Below are 17,945 nucleotides of genomic sequence, written 5' to 3'. Positions count from 1 at the left end.
CCTAACAGGATGCTGCTCCAGTGTTCTATATGACAGGCCTAACAGGATGCTGCTCCAGTGTTCTATATGACAGGCCTAACAGGATGCTGCTCCAGTGTTCTATATGACAGGCCTAACAGGATGCTGCTCCAGTGTTCTATATGACAGGCCTAACATGAGGATGCTGCTCCAGTGTTCAATATGACAGGCCTAACATGAGGATGCTGCTCCAGTGTTCTATATGACAGACCTAACAGGATGCTGCTCCAGTGTTCTATATGACAGACCTAACAGGATGCTGATCCAGTGTTATATATGACAGGCCTAACAGGATGCTGCTCCAGTGTTCTATATGACAGGCCTAACAGGATGCTGCTCCAGTGTTCTATATGACAGGCCTAACAGGATGCTGCTCCAGTGTTCTATATGACAGGCCTAACAGGATGCTGCTCCAGTGTTCTATATGACAGGCCTAACAGGATGCTGCTCCAGTGTTCTATATGACAGACCTAACAGGATGCTGCTCCAGTGTTCTATATGACAGGCCTAACAGGATGCTGCTCCAGTGTTCTATATGACAGGCCTAACAGGATGCTGCTCCAGTGTTCAATATGACAGGCCTAACAGGATGCTGCTGCTGCTCCAGTGTTCTATATGACAGGCCTAACATGAGGATGCTGCTCCAGTGTTCTATATGATAGACCTAACAGGATGCTGCTCCAGTGTTCTATATGACAGGCCTAACAGGATGCTGCTCCAGTGTTCAATATGACAGGCCTAACAGGATGCTGCTCCAGTGTTCTATATGACAGGCCTAACAGGATGCTGCTCCAGTGTTCTATATGACAGGCCTAACAGGATGCTGCTCCAGTGTTATATATGACAGGCCTAACAGGATGCTGCTCCAGTGTTCTATATGACAGGCCTAACAGGATGCTGCTCCAGTGTTCTATATGACAGACCTAACAGGATGCTGCTCCTCCAGTGTTCTATATGACAGGCCTAACAGGATGATGCTCCAGTGTTCTATATGACAGGCCTAACAGGATGCTGCTGCTGCTCCAGTGTTCTATATGACAGGCCTAACAGGATGCTGCTGCTGCTCCAGTGTTCTATATGACAGGCCTAACAGGATGCTGCTGCTGCTCCAGTGTTCTATATGACAGGCCTAACAGGATGATGCTCCAGTGTTCTATATGACAGACCTAACAGGATGCTGCTCCAGTGTTCTATATGACAGACCTAACAGGATGCTGCTCCAGTGTTCTATATGACAGACCTAACAGGATGCTGCTCCAGTGTTCTATATGAAAGGCCTAACAGGATGCTGCTCCAGTGTTCTATATGACAGGCCTAACAAGATGCTGCTCCAGTGTTCTATATGACAGGCCTAACAGGATGCTGCTCCAGTGTTCTATATGACAGGCCTAACAGGATGCTGCTCCAGTGTTCTATATGACTGGCCTAACAGGATGCTGCTGCTGCTCGAGTGTTTTATATGACAGGCCTAACAGGATGCTGCTGCTGCTCCAGTGTTCTATATGACAGGCCTAACAGGATGCTGCTCCAGTGTTCTATATGACAGGCCTAACAGGATGCTACTCCAGTGTTCTATATGACAGGCCTAATAGGATGTAGATTCCCTACAGTACATCAGGGGGTTTCCTACTGTATCTTACAGTACATCAGGGGGTTTCAGTACATCAGGGGGTTTCAGTACATCAGGGGGTTCCTACTGTAGCTTACAGGACATCAGGGGGTGTCCTACTGTAGCTTACAGTACATCAGGGGGTGTCCTACTGTATTTTACAGTACATCAGGGGGTTTCCTACTGTATCTTACAGTACATCAGGGGGTGTCCTACTGTAGCTTACAGTACATCAGGGGGTGTCCTACTGTAGCTTACAGTACATCAGGGGGTTTCCTACTGTATCTTACAGTACATCAGGGGGTTTCAGTACATCAGGGGTCCTACTGTATCTTAAAGTACATCAGGGGTGTCCTACTGTAGCTTACACCAGGGGGTTTCAGTACATCAGGGGGTTTCAGTACATCAGGTATTTTCAGTACATCAGGGGGTTTCAGTACATCAGGGGTGTCCTACTGTATCTTACAGTACATCAGGGGTTTCCTACTGTATCTTACAGTACATCAGGGGGTTTCAGTACATCAGGGGTGTCCTACTGTATCTTACACTACATCAGGGGGTGTCCTACTGTATCTTACAGTACATCAGGGGGTTTCAGTACATCAGGGGCTTCCTACTGCATCTTACAGTACATCAGGGGGTTTCAGTACATCAGGGGTGTCCTACTGTATCTTACAGTACATCAGGGGGTGTCCTACTGTATCTTACAGTACATCAAGGGGTTTCAGTACATCAGGGGGTGTCCTACTGTATCTTACAGTACATCAGGGGGTTACAGTACATCAGGGGGTTTCCTACTGTAGCTTACAACAGGCCTCTGACTGGAGCCTTGTTTTCTAGCTCATCTGTGTCCTGTACCCCTAACAGTTTTTGTCCAGAACTGCTGCTTCGTCCCTGCCCAGGTATCTCTCTCTCTCTCTAGTCTCCGGGTATAATCTAGCCCACTGTGATTCCTGGGTAGTTCGCTTGTGGAGCTAATGGTGTAAATCCCTCTGTGGGATCTCTGATGGGATCTCTGGTGCTTCAGAGACTGAGCGAAAGGCTCAGGGCAGGTTGTTGAGGCGCGGAGCTCGTGGAGGCTATTCTCAACTTCCACAGCAGCAGGAGCTGAGCACCCCACAGAGAGAGCGAGAGGAAGAGAGGAGAGCGAGAGGAAGAGAGGAGAGCGAGAGAGCGAGAGAGCGAGAGAGCGATGTCCTATCCCTGCTGAGAGCCTGTTCAGCCTGGGACACCAATAGAAGAAAGGATGATGGATGGAGCTATGCCTAATATCCCAACTAGCCACCACACTCCTGAACAATACTTCAAGATAGTTCAATTGATGATAGTGTTTAACATGAAGGGTCCTAGTTTTGAGAAATAAAGTATTTTCTAATGATCAAAAATATGACTTATGATATTATTAAAATGTTACTTGTGAAGCAAGAGTCCCCCACTTTAAATATTCAACATACTTTGATTATTTGGAGAGTTAGTCCTTCTAAACCGTGGAAGATAGAAACATCATTCAAACCGGTCTGGAATAGTGTGCTCGTATACAAACACGACATCGGACACCCCTTCAAATGAGTGGATTCTATTTCAGCCACACCGGTTGCTGACAGTACACGGCCATGCAATCTCCATAGACAAACATTGGCAGTAGAATGGCCTTACTGAAGAGCTCAATGACGCTCAACCTGGCACCATCAGAGGATGCCACTTTTCCAACAAGTCAGTTCGTCACATTTCTGCCCTGCTAGAGCTGCCCCATGTCATCTGTCAGTGTTATCGTTAAGTGGAAATGTCTAGGAGCATCAACGGCTCAACCGTGAAGAGGAAGGCCACACAACGGGACCGCCGAGTGCTGAAGTGTGTAGCATGTTAAAATTGTCTGTCCTCTGTTGCACCACTCCGAGTCCCAAACTGCCTCAGTGTCTGACCTCACTAATGCTTGTGTGACTGAATGGAAGCAAGTCCCTGAAGCAATGTTCCAACATCTAGTGGAAAGCCTTCCCAGAAGAGTGAAGGCTGTTATAGCAGCAATGTTCCAACATCTAGTGGAAAGCCTTCCTAGAAGAATGGAGGCTGTTATAGCAGCAATGTTCCAACATCTAGTGGAAATCCTTCCCAGAAGAGTGGAGGCTGTTATAGCAGCAATGTTCCAACATCTAGTGGAAATCCTTCCCAGAAGAGTGGAGGCTGTTATAGCAGCAAAGGGGGGGGGGACCAACTCTATAATTAACACTCATAATTTTGGAATGAGATGTTCAAAGAGCAGTTGTCCACATAACGTTGTTGGTCATGTAGTGTATCTTATATACGTTTTAGATTATTCCTTCCTTCACTTTCATGGGATTTCCACAACTTTCTAAAAGGTCCCATTGTGAAATCATCTCTAACATCCCATTCGCTGTAAACACAACTTTTGACACAGATGAGCAACTTTGACCACTTTGCCAAAACAACTTAGACAACATGTTAGAGGGTACAACATCTTCCTCTACTTCTCTGCTATTCAAATCTGAAATCAGAACACGAATAGCTTCTAACCAATCAAGAGGTAGAGGGATTTTAGCAACCAATCAACTGCTTTCAATAGCGATGCAGTAAGTCATGGCAGAAGCAGATTCATTACTCACCAGCAACAGCTGAAAATTCCAACTACAATCACATTTTGAAGTTCACTTTCATTGATTTGTCTAACACTATCATGAATCTAGCAAATACGTTTTGTGGGTCAGAGTGCAATATTTATTTAGTTTCATGAAACAAACGTTTGATAGCATGTTTCTCTCACACACTGGCTTTAGCCATGGATGGAGCAGGCCTGCCAAGGCAAATGCAGGGGGTTGCCTTGGAGACAGCCTTCGCATAGGATTACTACTGACCGCAGTACAGACCCACACAGCCAGGGACCCACGCAGCCAGGGACCCACGGACCCACACAGCCAGGGACCCACGCAGCCAGGGACCCACGCAGCCAGGGACCCACGCAGCCAGGGACCCACGGACACACACAGCCAGGGACCCACGCAGCCAGGGACCCACGGACCCACACAGCCAGGGACCCACGCAGCCAGGGACCCACGCAGCCAGGGACCCACGCAGCCAGGGACCCACGGACCCACACAGCCAGGGACCCACGGACACACACAGCCAGGGACCCACACAGCCAGGGACCCACGCAGCCAGGGACCCACACAGCCAGGGACCCATGGACCCACGCAGCCAGGGACCCACAGACCCACGCAGCCAGGGACCCACGCAGCCAGGGACCCACGGACCCACGCAGCCAGGGACCCACGCAGCCAGGGACCCACGGGACCAGAGCAGCCAGGGACCCACGGACCCACGCAGCCAGGGACCCACGGACCCACACAGCCAGGGACCCACGGACCCACACAGCCAGGGACCCACACAGCCAGGGACACACACAGCCAGGGACACACACAGCCAGGGACCCACACAGCCAGGGACCCACACAGCCAGGGACCCACACAGCCAGGGACCCACACAGCCACTGCTCTGGTCTGTACTATAAAGTATAACTACTTAAATGTTCATATAATACCCACCAACAACAGACACTTCTGGTGGGAAACATGAAAGCACCGCCGACCCAACCATAGAGCCAGCCATCAACCCAACCATAGAGCCAGCCATCAACCCAACCATAGAGCCAGCCATCAACCCAACCATAGAGCCAGCCATCAACCCAACCATAGAGCCAGCCATCAACCAAGGCCTCCACCTCCCCAACTCATACTGCACAACTACCCTGTATAAATACAGTACCAGTCACCAGTTGAAGAACACCTACTCATTCCAGGGGTTTTCTTTAGTTTTACTATTGTCTACATTGTAGAATAATAATGAAGACATCAAAACTATGAAATAACACATGGAATCATGTAGTAACCAAAACAACAAGTGTTAAACAAATCCAAATATATTTTAGATTTTAAGTTTCTTCTAAGTAACCACCCTTTGCCTTGATGACAGCTTTGGACACTCTTGATGTTCATATAAACTGAATAAAAATATAGAAATGCAACATGCAACAATTTCCAAGATTTTACCGAGTTACAGAAATCAGTCAATGTAAATCAATTCATTAGGCCTTAATCTATAGATTTCACATGACTGGGAACACAGACATGCATCTGTTGGTCACAATGGTAAATAAATTCATTAGGCCTTAATCTATAGATTTCACATGACTGGGAACACAGACATGCATCTGTTGGTCACAATAATGGTAAATAAATTCATTAGGCCTTAATCTATAGATTTCACATGACTGGGAATACAGACATGCATCTGTTGGTCACAATAATGGTAAATAAATTCATTAGGCCTTAATCTATAGATTTCACATGACTGGGAACACAGACATGCATCTGTTGGTCACAATAATGGTAAATAAATTCATTAGGCCTTAATCTATAGATTTCACATGACTGGGAACACAGACATGCATCTGTTGGTCACAATAATGGTAAATAAATTCATTAGGCCTTAAATCTATAGATTTCACATGACTGGGAACACAGACATGCATCTGTTGGTCACAATGGTAAATAAATTCATTAGGCCTTAATCTATAGATTTCACATGACTGGGAACACAGACATGCATCTGTTGGTCACAATAATGGTAAATAAATTCATTAGGCCTTAATCTATAGATTTCACATGACTGGGAACACAGACATGCATCTGTTGGTCACAATAATGGTAAATAAATTCATTAGGCCTTAATCTATAGATTTCACATGACTGGGAACACAGACATGCATCTGTTGGTCACAATAATGGTAAATAAATTCATTAGGCCTTAATCTATAGATTTCACATGACTGGGAACACAGACATGCATCTGTTGGTCACAATGGTAAATAAATTCATTAGGCCTTAATCTATAGATTTCACATGACTGGGAACACAGACATGCATCTGTTGGTCACAATAATGGTAAATAAATTCATTAGGCCTTAATCTATAGATTTCACATGACTGGGAACACAGACATGCATCTGTTGGTCACAATAATGGTAAATAAATTCATTAGGCCTTAATCTATAGATTTCACATGACTGGGAACACAGACATGCATCTGTTGGTCACAATAATGGTAAATAAATAGAGAGACACATTTGATAAAATACTATAAAGAAAGTACCAACGTTATGGTGCAACATGTGTGTGTGTGTGGTGTGTGTGGTGTGTGTACAGCATAAGATATGTACATTATAATGTCCTAACGCAATTCTTACCTTTGGTGTAGTTTAGCTGGGCAGCCTCAGTCTGTCAGGAAAACCCTGATGGTTAAAATCACCTTGAAGGAAGGAGAGAGAGAGAGAGAGAGGCCTTTATTCAGAGCAGAGAGTGCAGAACGATAATTCACCTGGATTCAAAGTAACGCTGAATATCAATCCACTTAAACCCTCTGCTTTCTGCAGACTCAGCTAAATGTGACTGTTACTGTAGAAATCAAATTAGTTTTCCCAAAATGGCAGCCTATCACTTATGTAGTGCACTACTTTTGAACAGATGGGCCCTATCCAGGCCCTGGTCCAAAGTAGGGAATAGGAGCCATTGACTTCCCTGAAGCCCAGGGGAGCCACACCAACAGAATAGCATTACTGAGCCCACGGGAGCCACACCAACAGAGTAGCATTACTGAGCCCACGGGAGGCACACCAACAGAGTAGCATTACTAAGCCCACGGGAGCCACACCAACAGAGTAGCATTACTGAGGCATCACCTCCCTGACCAAGGCCCTTCTCCCCTGATTGCTCAGTTTGGCCAAGCAGCAAACTGTAGGAAGAGTTTTGGTGGTTCCAAACTTCTTCCATTTAAGAATGGAGGACACTCTGTCCTTGGGGACGTTGAATTTTGAATGTTTGCAAAAATGTCTAAAAACCTGTTTTCGCTTTGTCATTATGGGGTATTGTGGGTAGACTGATGAGGGGAAAAAGCATTTAATCCCTTTTAGAATAAGGCTGTAACGTAAAACAATGTGGACAAAGTCACGGGGTCTGAATCCTTTCCGAATGCACCGTATGCTCAATGGCCATGGAAGAACTGGTACATGTTCAGCTTCTAGGAATTGTGTTCAGATCCTTGCTACATGGGGCTGTGCATTATCATGCTGAAACGTGAGGTGATGGGGACGGATGAATGGTACGACAACAGACCTCAGGGTCTCATCACAGTATCTCTGTGCATTCAAATTGTCATTGATAAAAATGTAATTGTGTTTATTGTCCGTAGCTTTTGCCTGCCCATACCATAACCCCCCACGCCACCATGGGGCTGTTCACAACGTTGACATCAGCAAACCCCTCGCCCACATGACACCATACACGCAGTCTGCCATCTGCCCGGTACAGCTGAAACGGATTCATCTTTGAAGAGTGAAGAGCACACTTCTCCAGCGTGACAGCGGCTGTCGAAGGTGAGCATTTGCACAATGAAGTCAGTTATGACGCCGAACTGCAGTCAGCTTAAGACGCTGGTGAGGACGACGAGTAAGCAGATGAACTTCCCTGAAAAATGTTTGTGCAGAAAGTCTTCAGTTGTGCCCACAGTTTCATCAGCTGTCCGGGTGGCTGGTCTCAGACGAGCAGGTGAAGAAGCTGGCTGTGATTACATGTGGTCTGTGGTTATGAGGCCGGTTGGATGTAGTGCCAAATTCTCTAAAATGACTTGATGCAGCTTTGGTAGAGAACATCTCTGGTGGACATTCCTGCAGTCAGCATTCCAATTGAACGCTCCCTCAAAACTTGAGACATCTGTGGCATTGTGTTGTGTGACAAAACTGCACATTTTAGAGTGGCCTTTTACTGTCCCCAGCACAAGGTGCACCTGTGTAATGCTCATAAAGTTAAAGCTTCATGATAATCCAGCCACCTGACAGGTGCAGCATACCTTGGCAAAGCGAAAAATACTCACTAACAGGATGTAAACACATTTGTGCACAACATTTTAGAGAAATAAGCTTTTTGTGTGTGTATGGAACATTTCTGGGAACCTATATTTCAGCTCATGAAACATCGAACCAACAGTGTATTTCACAACTGTTCAAGGGCAAGTTCAGCTTCCGAAAAGTAAGGTCATGGAGGTCCTGTTGTATCCAGCATTTCACTGTGAGGTCCTGTTGTATTCAGCATTTCACTGTGAGGTCCTGTTGTATTCAGCATTTCACTGTGAGGTCCTGCTGTATTCAGCATTTCACTGTGAGGTCTACTACACCTGTTGTATTCAGCATTTCACTGTAAGGTCTACTACACCTGTTGTATTCAGCATTTCACTGTGAGGTCTACTACACCTGTTGTATTCAGCATTTCACTGTGAGGTCTACTACACCTGTTGTATTCAGCATTTCACTGTGAGGTCTACTACACCTGTTGTATTCAGCATTTCACTGTGAGGTCTACTACACCTGTTGTATTCAGCATTTCACTGTGAGGTCTACCTACACCTGTTGTATTCAGCATTTCACACACTATCCACCCACTAGAGATATCCACACTATCCACCCACTAGAGATATCCACCCACTAGAGATATCCACCCACTAGAGATATCCACCCACTAGAGATATCCACACTATCCACCCACTAGAGATATCCACACTACCCACCCACTAGAGATATCCACACTACCCACCCACTAGAGATATCCACACTATCCACCCACTAGAGATATCCACACTATCCACCCACTAGAGATATCCACCCACTAGAGATATCCAAACTATCCACCCACTAGAGATATCCACCCACTAGAGATATCCACCCACTAGAGATATCCACCCACTAGAGATATCCACCCACTAGAGATATCCACCCACTAGAGATATCCACCCACTAGAGATATCCAAACTATCCACCCACTAGAGATATCCACCCACTAGAGATATCCAAACTATCCACCCACTAGAGATATCCACCCACTAGAGATATCCACCCACTAGAGATATCCAAACTATCCACCCACTAGAGATATCCACCCACTAGAGATATCCAAACTATCCACCCACTAGAGATATCCACCCACTAGAGATAACCAAACTATCCACCCACTAGAGATATCCACCCACTAGAGATATCCATCCACTAGAGATATCCACCCACTAGAGATATCCAAACTATCCACCCACTACACATATAGCACGCGCTCCAGCAGGTGTATCTCACTGATCATCCCTAAAGCCAACACCTCATTTGGCCTCCTTTCCTTCCAGTTCTCTGCTGCCTGTGACTGGAACGAATTGCAAAAAAATCGCTGAAGTTGGAGACTTTTATCTCCCTCACCAACTTCAAACATCTGCTATCTGAGCATCTAACCGATCGCTGCAGCTGTACATAGTCCATCGGTAAATAGCCCACCCAATTTACCTACCTCATCCCCATACTGTTTTTATTTATTTACTTTTCTGCTCTTTTGCACACCAGTATCTCTACCTGTACATAACCATCTGATCATTTATCACTCCAGTGTTAACCTGCATAATTGTAATTATTCGCCTACCTTCTCATGCCTTTTGCACACAATGTATATAGACTCCCCTTTTTTCTACTGCGTTATTGACTTGTTAATTGTTTACTCCATGTGTAACTCTGTGTTGTCTGTTCACACTGCTATGCCTGATCTTGGCCAGGTCGCAGTTGTAAATGAGAACCTGTTCTCAACTAGCCTACCTGGTTAAATAAAGGTGAAATTAAAAAAAATATCCACACTATCCACTATCCAGACATTGTTTGCGTCTCAAAAAGGCTCCTCTTTCCCTATATAGTAGTGCACTACTTTAGACCAGAGCCATTGCGCAGTACATTTGAATGTTGTCTGGTCTGGTGGTACAGTGTGGGTGCTGTGGGGGGTTCACATGTATCTGTTACAGTCACTCCTCCCTGTTCATTTCACGTCACTTCCTGCCTGGCCGTTGTTTAACATAGTAGACGGAGACATGAGACAGTGGTTACTGTATAAACATTCATTATGAAGTAGTATTTCCATTTAGATTTCAACGGTTATTCTTACAGCAAGGGCTTGTAGAGTAGACCAGACACCCACTCCCAATTTCTGATGAAATGGGATGGAGCAAATCTTTCCACCTCAAGCCTCGGTCTCAGAGAAATGCCCCTGCCAGTGAAAACATCAGCAGAAGCAAACAACTAACCACATTTGTTCTTTCCAAAAACTAGTTGATTTGAGAGGTTGAAAAGGAATGGAAAGAGAGAGAGGCGGAGAGAGCAAGAGAAAGACCTTTCTGATGAGGGTACCCGTCCTGTTGTGGGAGGACGCAGAGAGCTGTGGGTTGGCAGAGCACTACATTGCTGCCTGCCATAAGATGAGGGACAGTGTCTGACAGACCACAACATTGCTGCCTGCCATAAGATGAGGGACAGTGTCTGACAGACCACTACATTGCTGCCTGTCATAAGATGAGGGACAGTGTCTGACAGACAACTACATTGCTGCCTGCCATAAGATGAGGGACAGTGTCTGACAGACCACTACATTGCTGCCTGCCATAAGATGAGGGACAGTGTCTGACAGACCACTACATTGCTGCCTGCCATAAGATGAGGGACAGTGTCTGACAGACCACTACATTGCTGCCTGCCATAAGATGAGGGACAGTGTCTGACAGACCACTACATTGCTGCCTGCCATAAGATGAGGGACAGTGTCTGACAGAGCACTACATTGCTGCCTGCCATAAGATGAGGGACAGTGTCTGACAGACCAACCACGTCCTCTATGCTTATTGTCATTGTTATTGTTATTGTTATTGTTAGTATTGTTATTATTGTTATTGTGATTGTTCATTGTACAGTTATTTTGACCCTTGATGTCACTGATTGTCCCATTGACAATCTGGGATTATAATTATTATAATTATGTTAATATTGTACATTTAACTTAATCTCCAAAGTAAACTTTGGCAATATGTACATTGTCACGCCAATAAATTGAATTGAATTAAGAGAGAAAGAGAGAGTGAGCGAGCGAGCGATAGAGAGAGAGAAAAAAAAGAGAAAGAGAGAGACCGAGAGACCGAGAGAGACCCAGGCAGGCAGACCGAGAGAGACCCAGGCAGGCAGACCGAGAGAGACCCAGGCAGGCAGACCGAGAGAGACCCAGGCAGGCAGACCGAGAGACCCAGGCAGACAGACCGAGAGACCCAGGCAGACAGACCCAGACAGACAGACCCAGGCAGACAGACCGAGAGACCCAGACAGACAGAGAAGACCGACCGAGAGACCCAGGCAGACAGAGAAGACCGACCGACCGACCGAGAGACCCAGGCAGGCAGACAGACAGACCAACAGAGAGACCAAGACGAACAGACAGACCGAGAGAAACCGAGAGAAACACAGACAGACAGACCGACCGAGAGATAGGCAGACAGGGGAGACTGAGGGAGAGACAAACAGAGGAGGATGAGGGAGAGAGAAGCCGACAGGAGTCAGAGAGAGGGACAGCAAGATAGGGACAGAAATATATTTTTAATTAAAAATTGCCCAGTTGGTTAGAGCCTGTATGTAAGCATTTCACTGTAAGGTGTAACTTGTTGTATTTGGCGCACAGATGCACAGACAGAGATGGAGACAGAGACCGACAGACAGAGAGACAAAGAGTGAGATGGACAGAGCACTTCTCCAATCATTATGGCTCTTTAACAAAGTACAAACAGCAAAAACATTATCAATCGCTGTGATCAATGATCAAATTCAGATCTTAGAATCAACTATTAAAGACAACCAGAACCCACTGGATTCTCCAATTACATTGAATGAACTACAGGACAAAATACAAACCCTCCAACCCAAAAAGGCCTGTGGTGTTGATGAATGAAATTATAAAATAAATAAAATATACAGACGACAAATTCCAAATGGCTATACTAAAACTCTTAAACATCATCCTCAGCTCTGGCATCTTCCCCAATATTTGGAACCAAGGACTGATCACCCCAATCCACAAAAGTGGAGACAAATTTGACCCCAATAACTACCGTGGAATATGTGTCAACAGTAACCTTGGGAAAATCCTCTGCATTATCATTAACAGCAGACTTGTACATTTCCTCAATGAAAACAATGTACTGAGCAAATATCAAATTGGCTTTTTACCAAATTACCGTACGACAGACCACATATTCACCTAATTGAGAAACAAACCAAAACAAAGGCAAAGTCTTCTCATGCTTGTTGATTTGAAAAATGCTTTTGACTCAATTTGGCGTGAGGATCTGCTATACAAGTTGATGGAAAGTGGTGTTGGGGGTAAAACATACAACATTATAAAATCCATGTTAACAAATAACAAGTGTGCAGTTGAAACAGGCAAAAGACACCTTACTTCCCACTGGGTCGTGGGGCGAGACAGGGATGCAGCTTGAGCCCCACCATCTTCAACATATATATCAACGAATTGGCGCGGGCACTATAACAGTCTGTAGCCCCCGGCATCACCCTACAAGAATCTGAAGACAAATGTCTACTGTTTGCTGTTGATCTGGTGCTTCTGTCACCAACCAAGGAGGGCCTACAGCAGCACCTAGATATTCTGTACAGATTCTGCCAGACCTGGGTCCTGACAATAAATCTCAGTAAGACCAAAATAATGGTGTTCCAGAATGTGTCCAATTGCCAGGAACACAAATTCTATCTAGACACCTGCTTGCTCTAGAGCACACAAAAATGATACGTACCTTGGCCTAAACATCAGCACCACAGGTAACTTCCACAAAGCTGTGAACGATCTGAGAGACAAGGCAAGAAGGGCATTCTATGCCATCAAAGGGAACATAAAATTTGACATCCCAATTAGGATTTGGCTAAAAATACTTGAATCAGTTATAGGACCCATTGCCCTTTATGGTTGTTAGGTCTGGGGTCCGCTCACCAACCAAGATTTCACAAAATGGAAGAACACCAAACTGAGAAATGCAGAATTCTGCAAAAATATCCTCCGTGTACAACGTAGAACACCAAATAATGCATGCAGAGCAGAATTAGGCCGATATCCGCTAATTATCAAAATCCAGAAAAGAGCCATTAAATTCTACAACCACCTAAAAGGAAGCGATTCCCAAACCTTCCATAACAAAGCCATCACCTACAGAGATGAACCTGGAGAAGAGTCCCCTAAGCAAGCTGGTCCTGGGGCTCTGTTCACAAACACACCCCACAGAGCCCCAGGACAACAGCACAATTAGACCCAACCAAATCATGAGAAAACAAAAAGATAATTACTTGACACATTGGAAAGAATTAACAAAAAAACAGAGCAAACTAGAATGCTATTTGGCCCTAAACAGAGAGTACACAGCGGCAGAATACCTGACCACTGTGACTGACCCAAAATTAAGGAAAGCTTTGACTATGTACAGACTTAGTGAGCATAGCCTTGCTATTGAGAAAGGCCGCCGTAGGCAGACATGGCTCTCAAGAGAAGACAGGCTATGTGCACACTGCCCACAAAATGAGGTGGAAACTGAGCTGCACTTCCTAACCTCCTGACGGTTGTAATTTATCAGCGGTCTAAGGCCCTGGTTCTAAGGCCCTGGTTCCATTCCAGGCTGTATCAAAGCAGTCTAAGGCCCTGGTTCCATTCAAGGCTGTATCACAGCGGTCTAAGGCCCTGGTTCTAAGGCCCTGGTTCCATTCCAGGCTGTATCACAACCGGCCGTGATTAGGAGTCCCATAGGGCGGTGTACAATTGGCCCGGCGACGTCCGGGTTTGGCCGTCATTGTAAATAAGAATGTGTTCTTAACTGACTTGCCTAGTTAAATAAAAGGTTATATTTTTAAAATGATTAAAATAAAAACAAATATGACCATATTAGAGACATATTTCCCTCAGATTACACAGATCCACAAAGAATTAAAAAACAAATCCAATTTTGATAAACTCCCATATCTACTGGGTGAAATTCCACAGTGTGACATCACAGCAGCAAGATTTGTGACCTGTTGCCACGAGAAAAGGGCAACCAGTGAAGAACACACACCATTGTAAATACAACCCATATTTATGCTTATTTATTGTTCATTTTTATTGTTTATTTCACTTTTGTTTATCAATGTCACTTGCTTTGGCAATGATAACATATGTTTCCCATGTCAATAAAGCCCTTCAACTGATGTAAAGCGCCACTGAGGGTAGGCTCCATCTTGCCCTGCGGACGTGAGAGAGAGAGCGAGAGGGAGAGTCTCCTAGCCTCATGGTAACCTTAAAGATTTAAATGGTTAAGGTGTTCTCTGCACTGTCAGCAACAGGGTTGGGTGTGACAGTCATTATCTTGACTACATCTCCTCCTACTCAGTCGCTCCTGTTTTGACACGTCTGTCGGTCTTTCACAACACAACTCCCTGTACCACCTCATATTAACCTTCCCTCTCTGACTAGGAGCACAACACAACTCCCTCTACCACCTCCTATTAACCTTCCCTCTCTGACTGGGAGCACAACTCCCTCTACCACCTCATATTAACCTTCCCTCTCTGACTGGGAGCACAACACACCTCCCTCTACCACCTCATTAACCTTCCCTCTCTGACTAGGAGCACAACACAACTCCCTCTACCACCTCATTAACCTTCCCTCTCTGACTGGGAGCACAACACAACTCCCTCTACCACCTCATATTAACCTTCCCTCTCTGACTAGGAGCACAACTCCCTCTACCACCTCATTAACCTTCCCTCTCTGACTGGGAGCACAACACAACTCCCTCTACCACCTCATATTAACCTTCCCTCTCTGACTAGGAGCACAACACACCTCCCTCTACCACCTCATTAACCTTCCCTCTCTGACTAGGAGCACAACACAACTCCCTCTACCACCTCATATTAACCTTCCCTCTCTGACTGGGAGCACAACACAACTCCCTCTACCACCTCATTAACCTTCCCTCTCTGACTGGGAGCACAACTCCCTCTACCACCTCATTAACCTTCCCTCTCTGACTGGGAGCACAACACACCTCCCTCTACCACCTCATATTAACCTTCCCTCTCTGACTAGGAGCACACCTCCCTCTACCACCTCATATTAACCTTCCCTCTCTGACTGGGAGCACAACACACCTCCCTCTACCACCTCATATTAACCTTCCCTCTGACTGGGAGCACAACACACCTCCCTCTACCACCTCATTAACCTTCCCTCTCTGACTGGGAGCACCATGTTGTGTCGACACCTTTCTGTCATCACGTATTTGGGTTGATTCATGAGATGAACCGATTACTGCCCACAATCATTTCCACTACCACCTCTCCTGCCATGTAGCATCAAATACCTATTTTCACTGGTTTTACTCCACAGTATATCCCAGTACTCTGACTGGACTCCGTTCCACTAACAGTACTGTTAACAGATTACAACCTTTACAAATAATTGGCTGCTTCTATCCACTTCAGCTGAGCTGACATGTTGAGACATTTGCCTAAAGTACAATACGGTTTCTAGCAACTTCAGACTTTTTTCACGGCTCTAATAGGACTGTTCATCACGCGATTCAGCATAGTCACTGCAGCACCTGAAACATGGAGTGTGATAACAACACTGTCACTGTAGGACACCACCTTGTCCTGTTTGGACAAAGTGGACCTCCATAGCCTGATCCCCAGACACACCCAGCCATGCCCGAGTCCCCCCAGACACACCCAGCCATGCCCGAGTCCCCCCAGACACACCCAGCCATGCCCGAGTCCCCCCAGACACACCCAGCCATGCCCGAGTCCCCCCCAGACACACCCAGCCATGCCTGAGCCCCCCCAGACACACCCAGCCATGCCTGAGCCCCCCCAGACACACCCAGCCATGCCTGAGTCCCCCCAGACACACCCAGCCATGCCTGAGTCCCCCCAGACACACCCAGCCATGCCTGAGTCCCCCCAGACACACCCAGCCATGCCTGAGTCCCCCCAGACACACCCAGCCATGCCTGAGTCCCCCCAGACACACCCAGCCATGCCTGATCCCCCAGACACACCCAGCCATGCCCGAGTCCCCCAGACACACCCAGCCATGCCTGAGCCCCCAGTACTGCGCTGGCATCAAATAGTCTCCGCGATATGCAACTTTTCGGGGAAGTCAGGAACCAATACACACAGTCAATTAGGAAAGTAAAGGCTAGCTTTTTCTAACTGCAAAAGTTCTGGGACTCTGTAAAGTCCATGGAGAATAAGAGCACTTCCTCCCAGCTGCCCACTGCACTGAGGCTAGGAAACACTATCACCACCGATAAATCCACAATAATTGAGAATATCAATAAGCATCTCTCTACGGCTGGCCATGCTATCCTCCTGGCTACCCCAACTCCGCACCAAATCAAATGTATTTATAAAGTCCTTCTTACATCAGCTGATATCTCAAAGTGCTGTACAGAAACCCAGCCTAAAACCCCAAACAGCAAGCAATGCAGGTGTAGAAGCACGGTGGCTAGGAAAAACTCCCTAGAAAGGCCAGAACCTAGGAAGAAACCTAGAACGGAACCAGACTATAACGGGTGGCCAGTCCTCTTCTGGCTGTGCCAGAACCCCCCGCAGCTACTTGCCCAAGCCTCCGCAGCTTCTGCTTCACCCAAATCCAGATGTTCTGAAAGAACTGCAAAACCTGGACCCCTACAAATCAGCTGGGCTAGACAGTCTGGACCCCTACAAATCAGCTGGGCTAGACAACCTGAACCCACTCTTTAGAAAAGGATCCGCTGCCATTTTTGCAACTCCTATTACTAGTCTGTTCAACCTCTTTCGTATCGTCCGAGATTCCTAAAGATTGGAAAGCTGCTGCAGTCATCCCCCTCTTCAAAGGGGGTGACACTCAAGACCCAAACTGTTACAGACCTATATCTATCCTGCCCTGCCCTGCCTCTAGACCCAAACTGTTACAGACCTAAATCTATCCTGCCCTGCCCTGCCTCTAGACCCAAACTGTTACAGACCTAAATCTATCCTGCCCTGCCTCTAGACCCAAACTGTTACAGACCTAAATCTATCCTGCCCTGCCCTGCCTCTAGACCCAAACTGTTACAGACCTATATCTATCCTGCCCTGCCTCTAGACCCAAACTGTTACAGACCTATATCTATCCTGCCCTGCCTCTAGACCCAAACTGTTACAGACCTATATCTATCCTGCCCTGCCTCTAGACCCAAACTGTTACAGACCTATATCCATCCTGCCCTGCCCTGCCTCTAGACCCAAACTGTTACAGACCTATATCTATCCTGCCCTGCCCTGCCTCTAGACCCAAACTGTTACAGACATATATCTATCCTGCCCTGCCCTGCCTCTAGACCCAAACTGTTA

The 17,945-nt window shown here is 46.2% G+C and overlaps 2 protein-coding genes across 3 annotated transcripts in view; one reads left to right on the top strand and one right to left on the bottom strand.

Moving 5' to 3' along the window:
• LOC139405540 (ras-associated and pleckstrin homology domains-containing protein 1-like) overlaps positions 1 to 17,945 on the bottom strand; it is a 131,927-nt gene that overhangs the window by 87,743 nt on the left and 26,239 nt on the right. Inside the window, exon 2 of one of the 2 annotated variants that reach the window (XM_071147953.1) lies at positions 6,885 to 6,946. The exons of the other annotated variant lie outside the window; for it this stretch is intronic. The gene's annotated coding sequence lies outside the window, so the exon portion shown is untranslated. The remainder of the gene's footprint in view (positions 1 to 6,884; positions 6,947 to 17,945) is intronic. 2 annotated transcript variants of the gene reach the window in all.
• LOC139386367 (proline-rich protein HaeIII subfamily 1-like) lies at positions 4,394 to 16,403 on the top strand. Its single transcript, XM_071131914.1, has 2 exons — positions 4,394 to 5,137; positions 16,251 to 16,403. The coding sequence occupies exons 1-2, from the start codon at positions 4,394 to 4,396 to the stop codon at positions 16,401 to 16,403; spliced, it is 897 nt and encodes a 298-aa protein (XP_070988015.1).

Source organism: Oncorhynchus clarkii, chromosome 3 (assembly GCF_045791955.1).
Source record: "Oncorhynchus clarkii lewisi isolate Uvic-CL-2024 chromosome 3, UVic_Ocla_1.0, whole genome shotgun sequence".
In the NCBI taxonomy this organism is placed as follows: Eukaryota; Metazoa; Chordata; class Actinopteri; order Salmoniformes; family Salmonidae; genus Oncorhynchus; species Oncorhynchus clarkii.
This window is presented reverse-complemented; position numbering and strand designations above follow the sequence as displayed.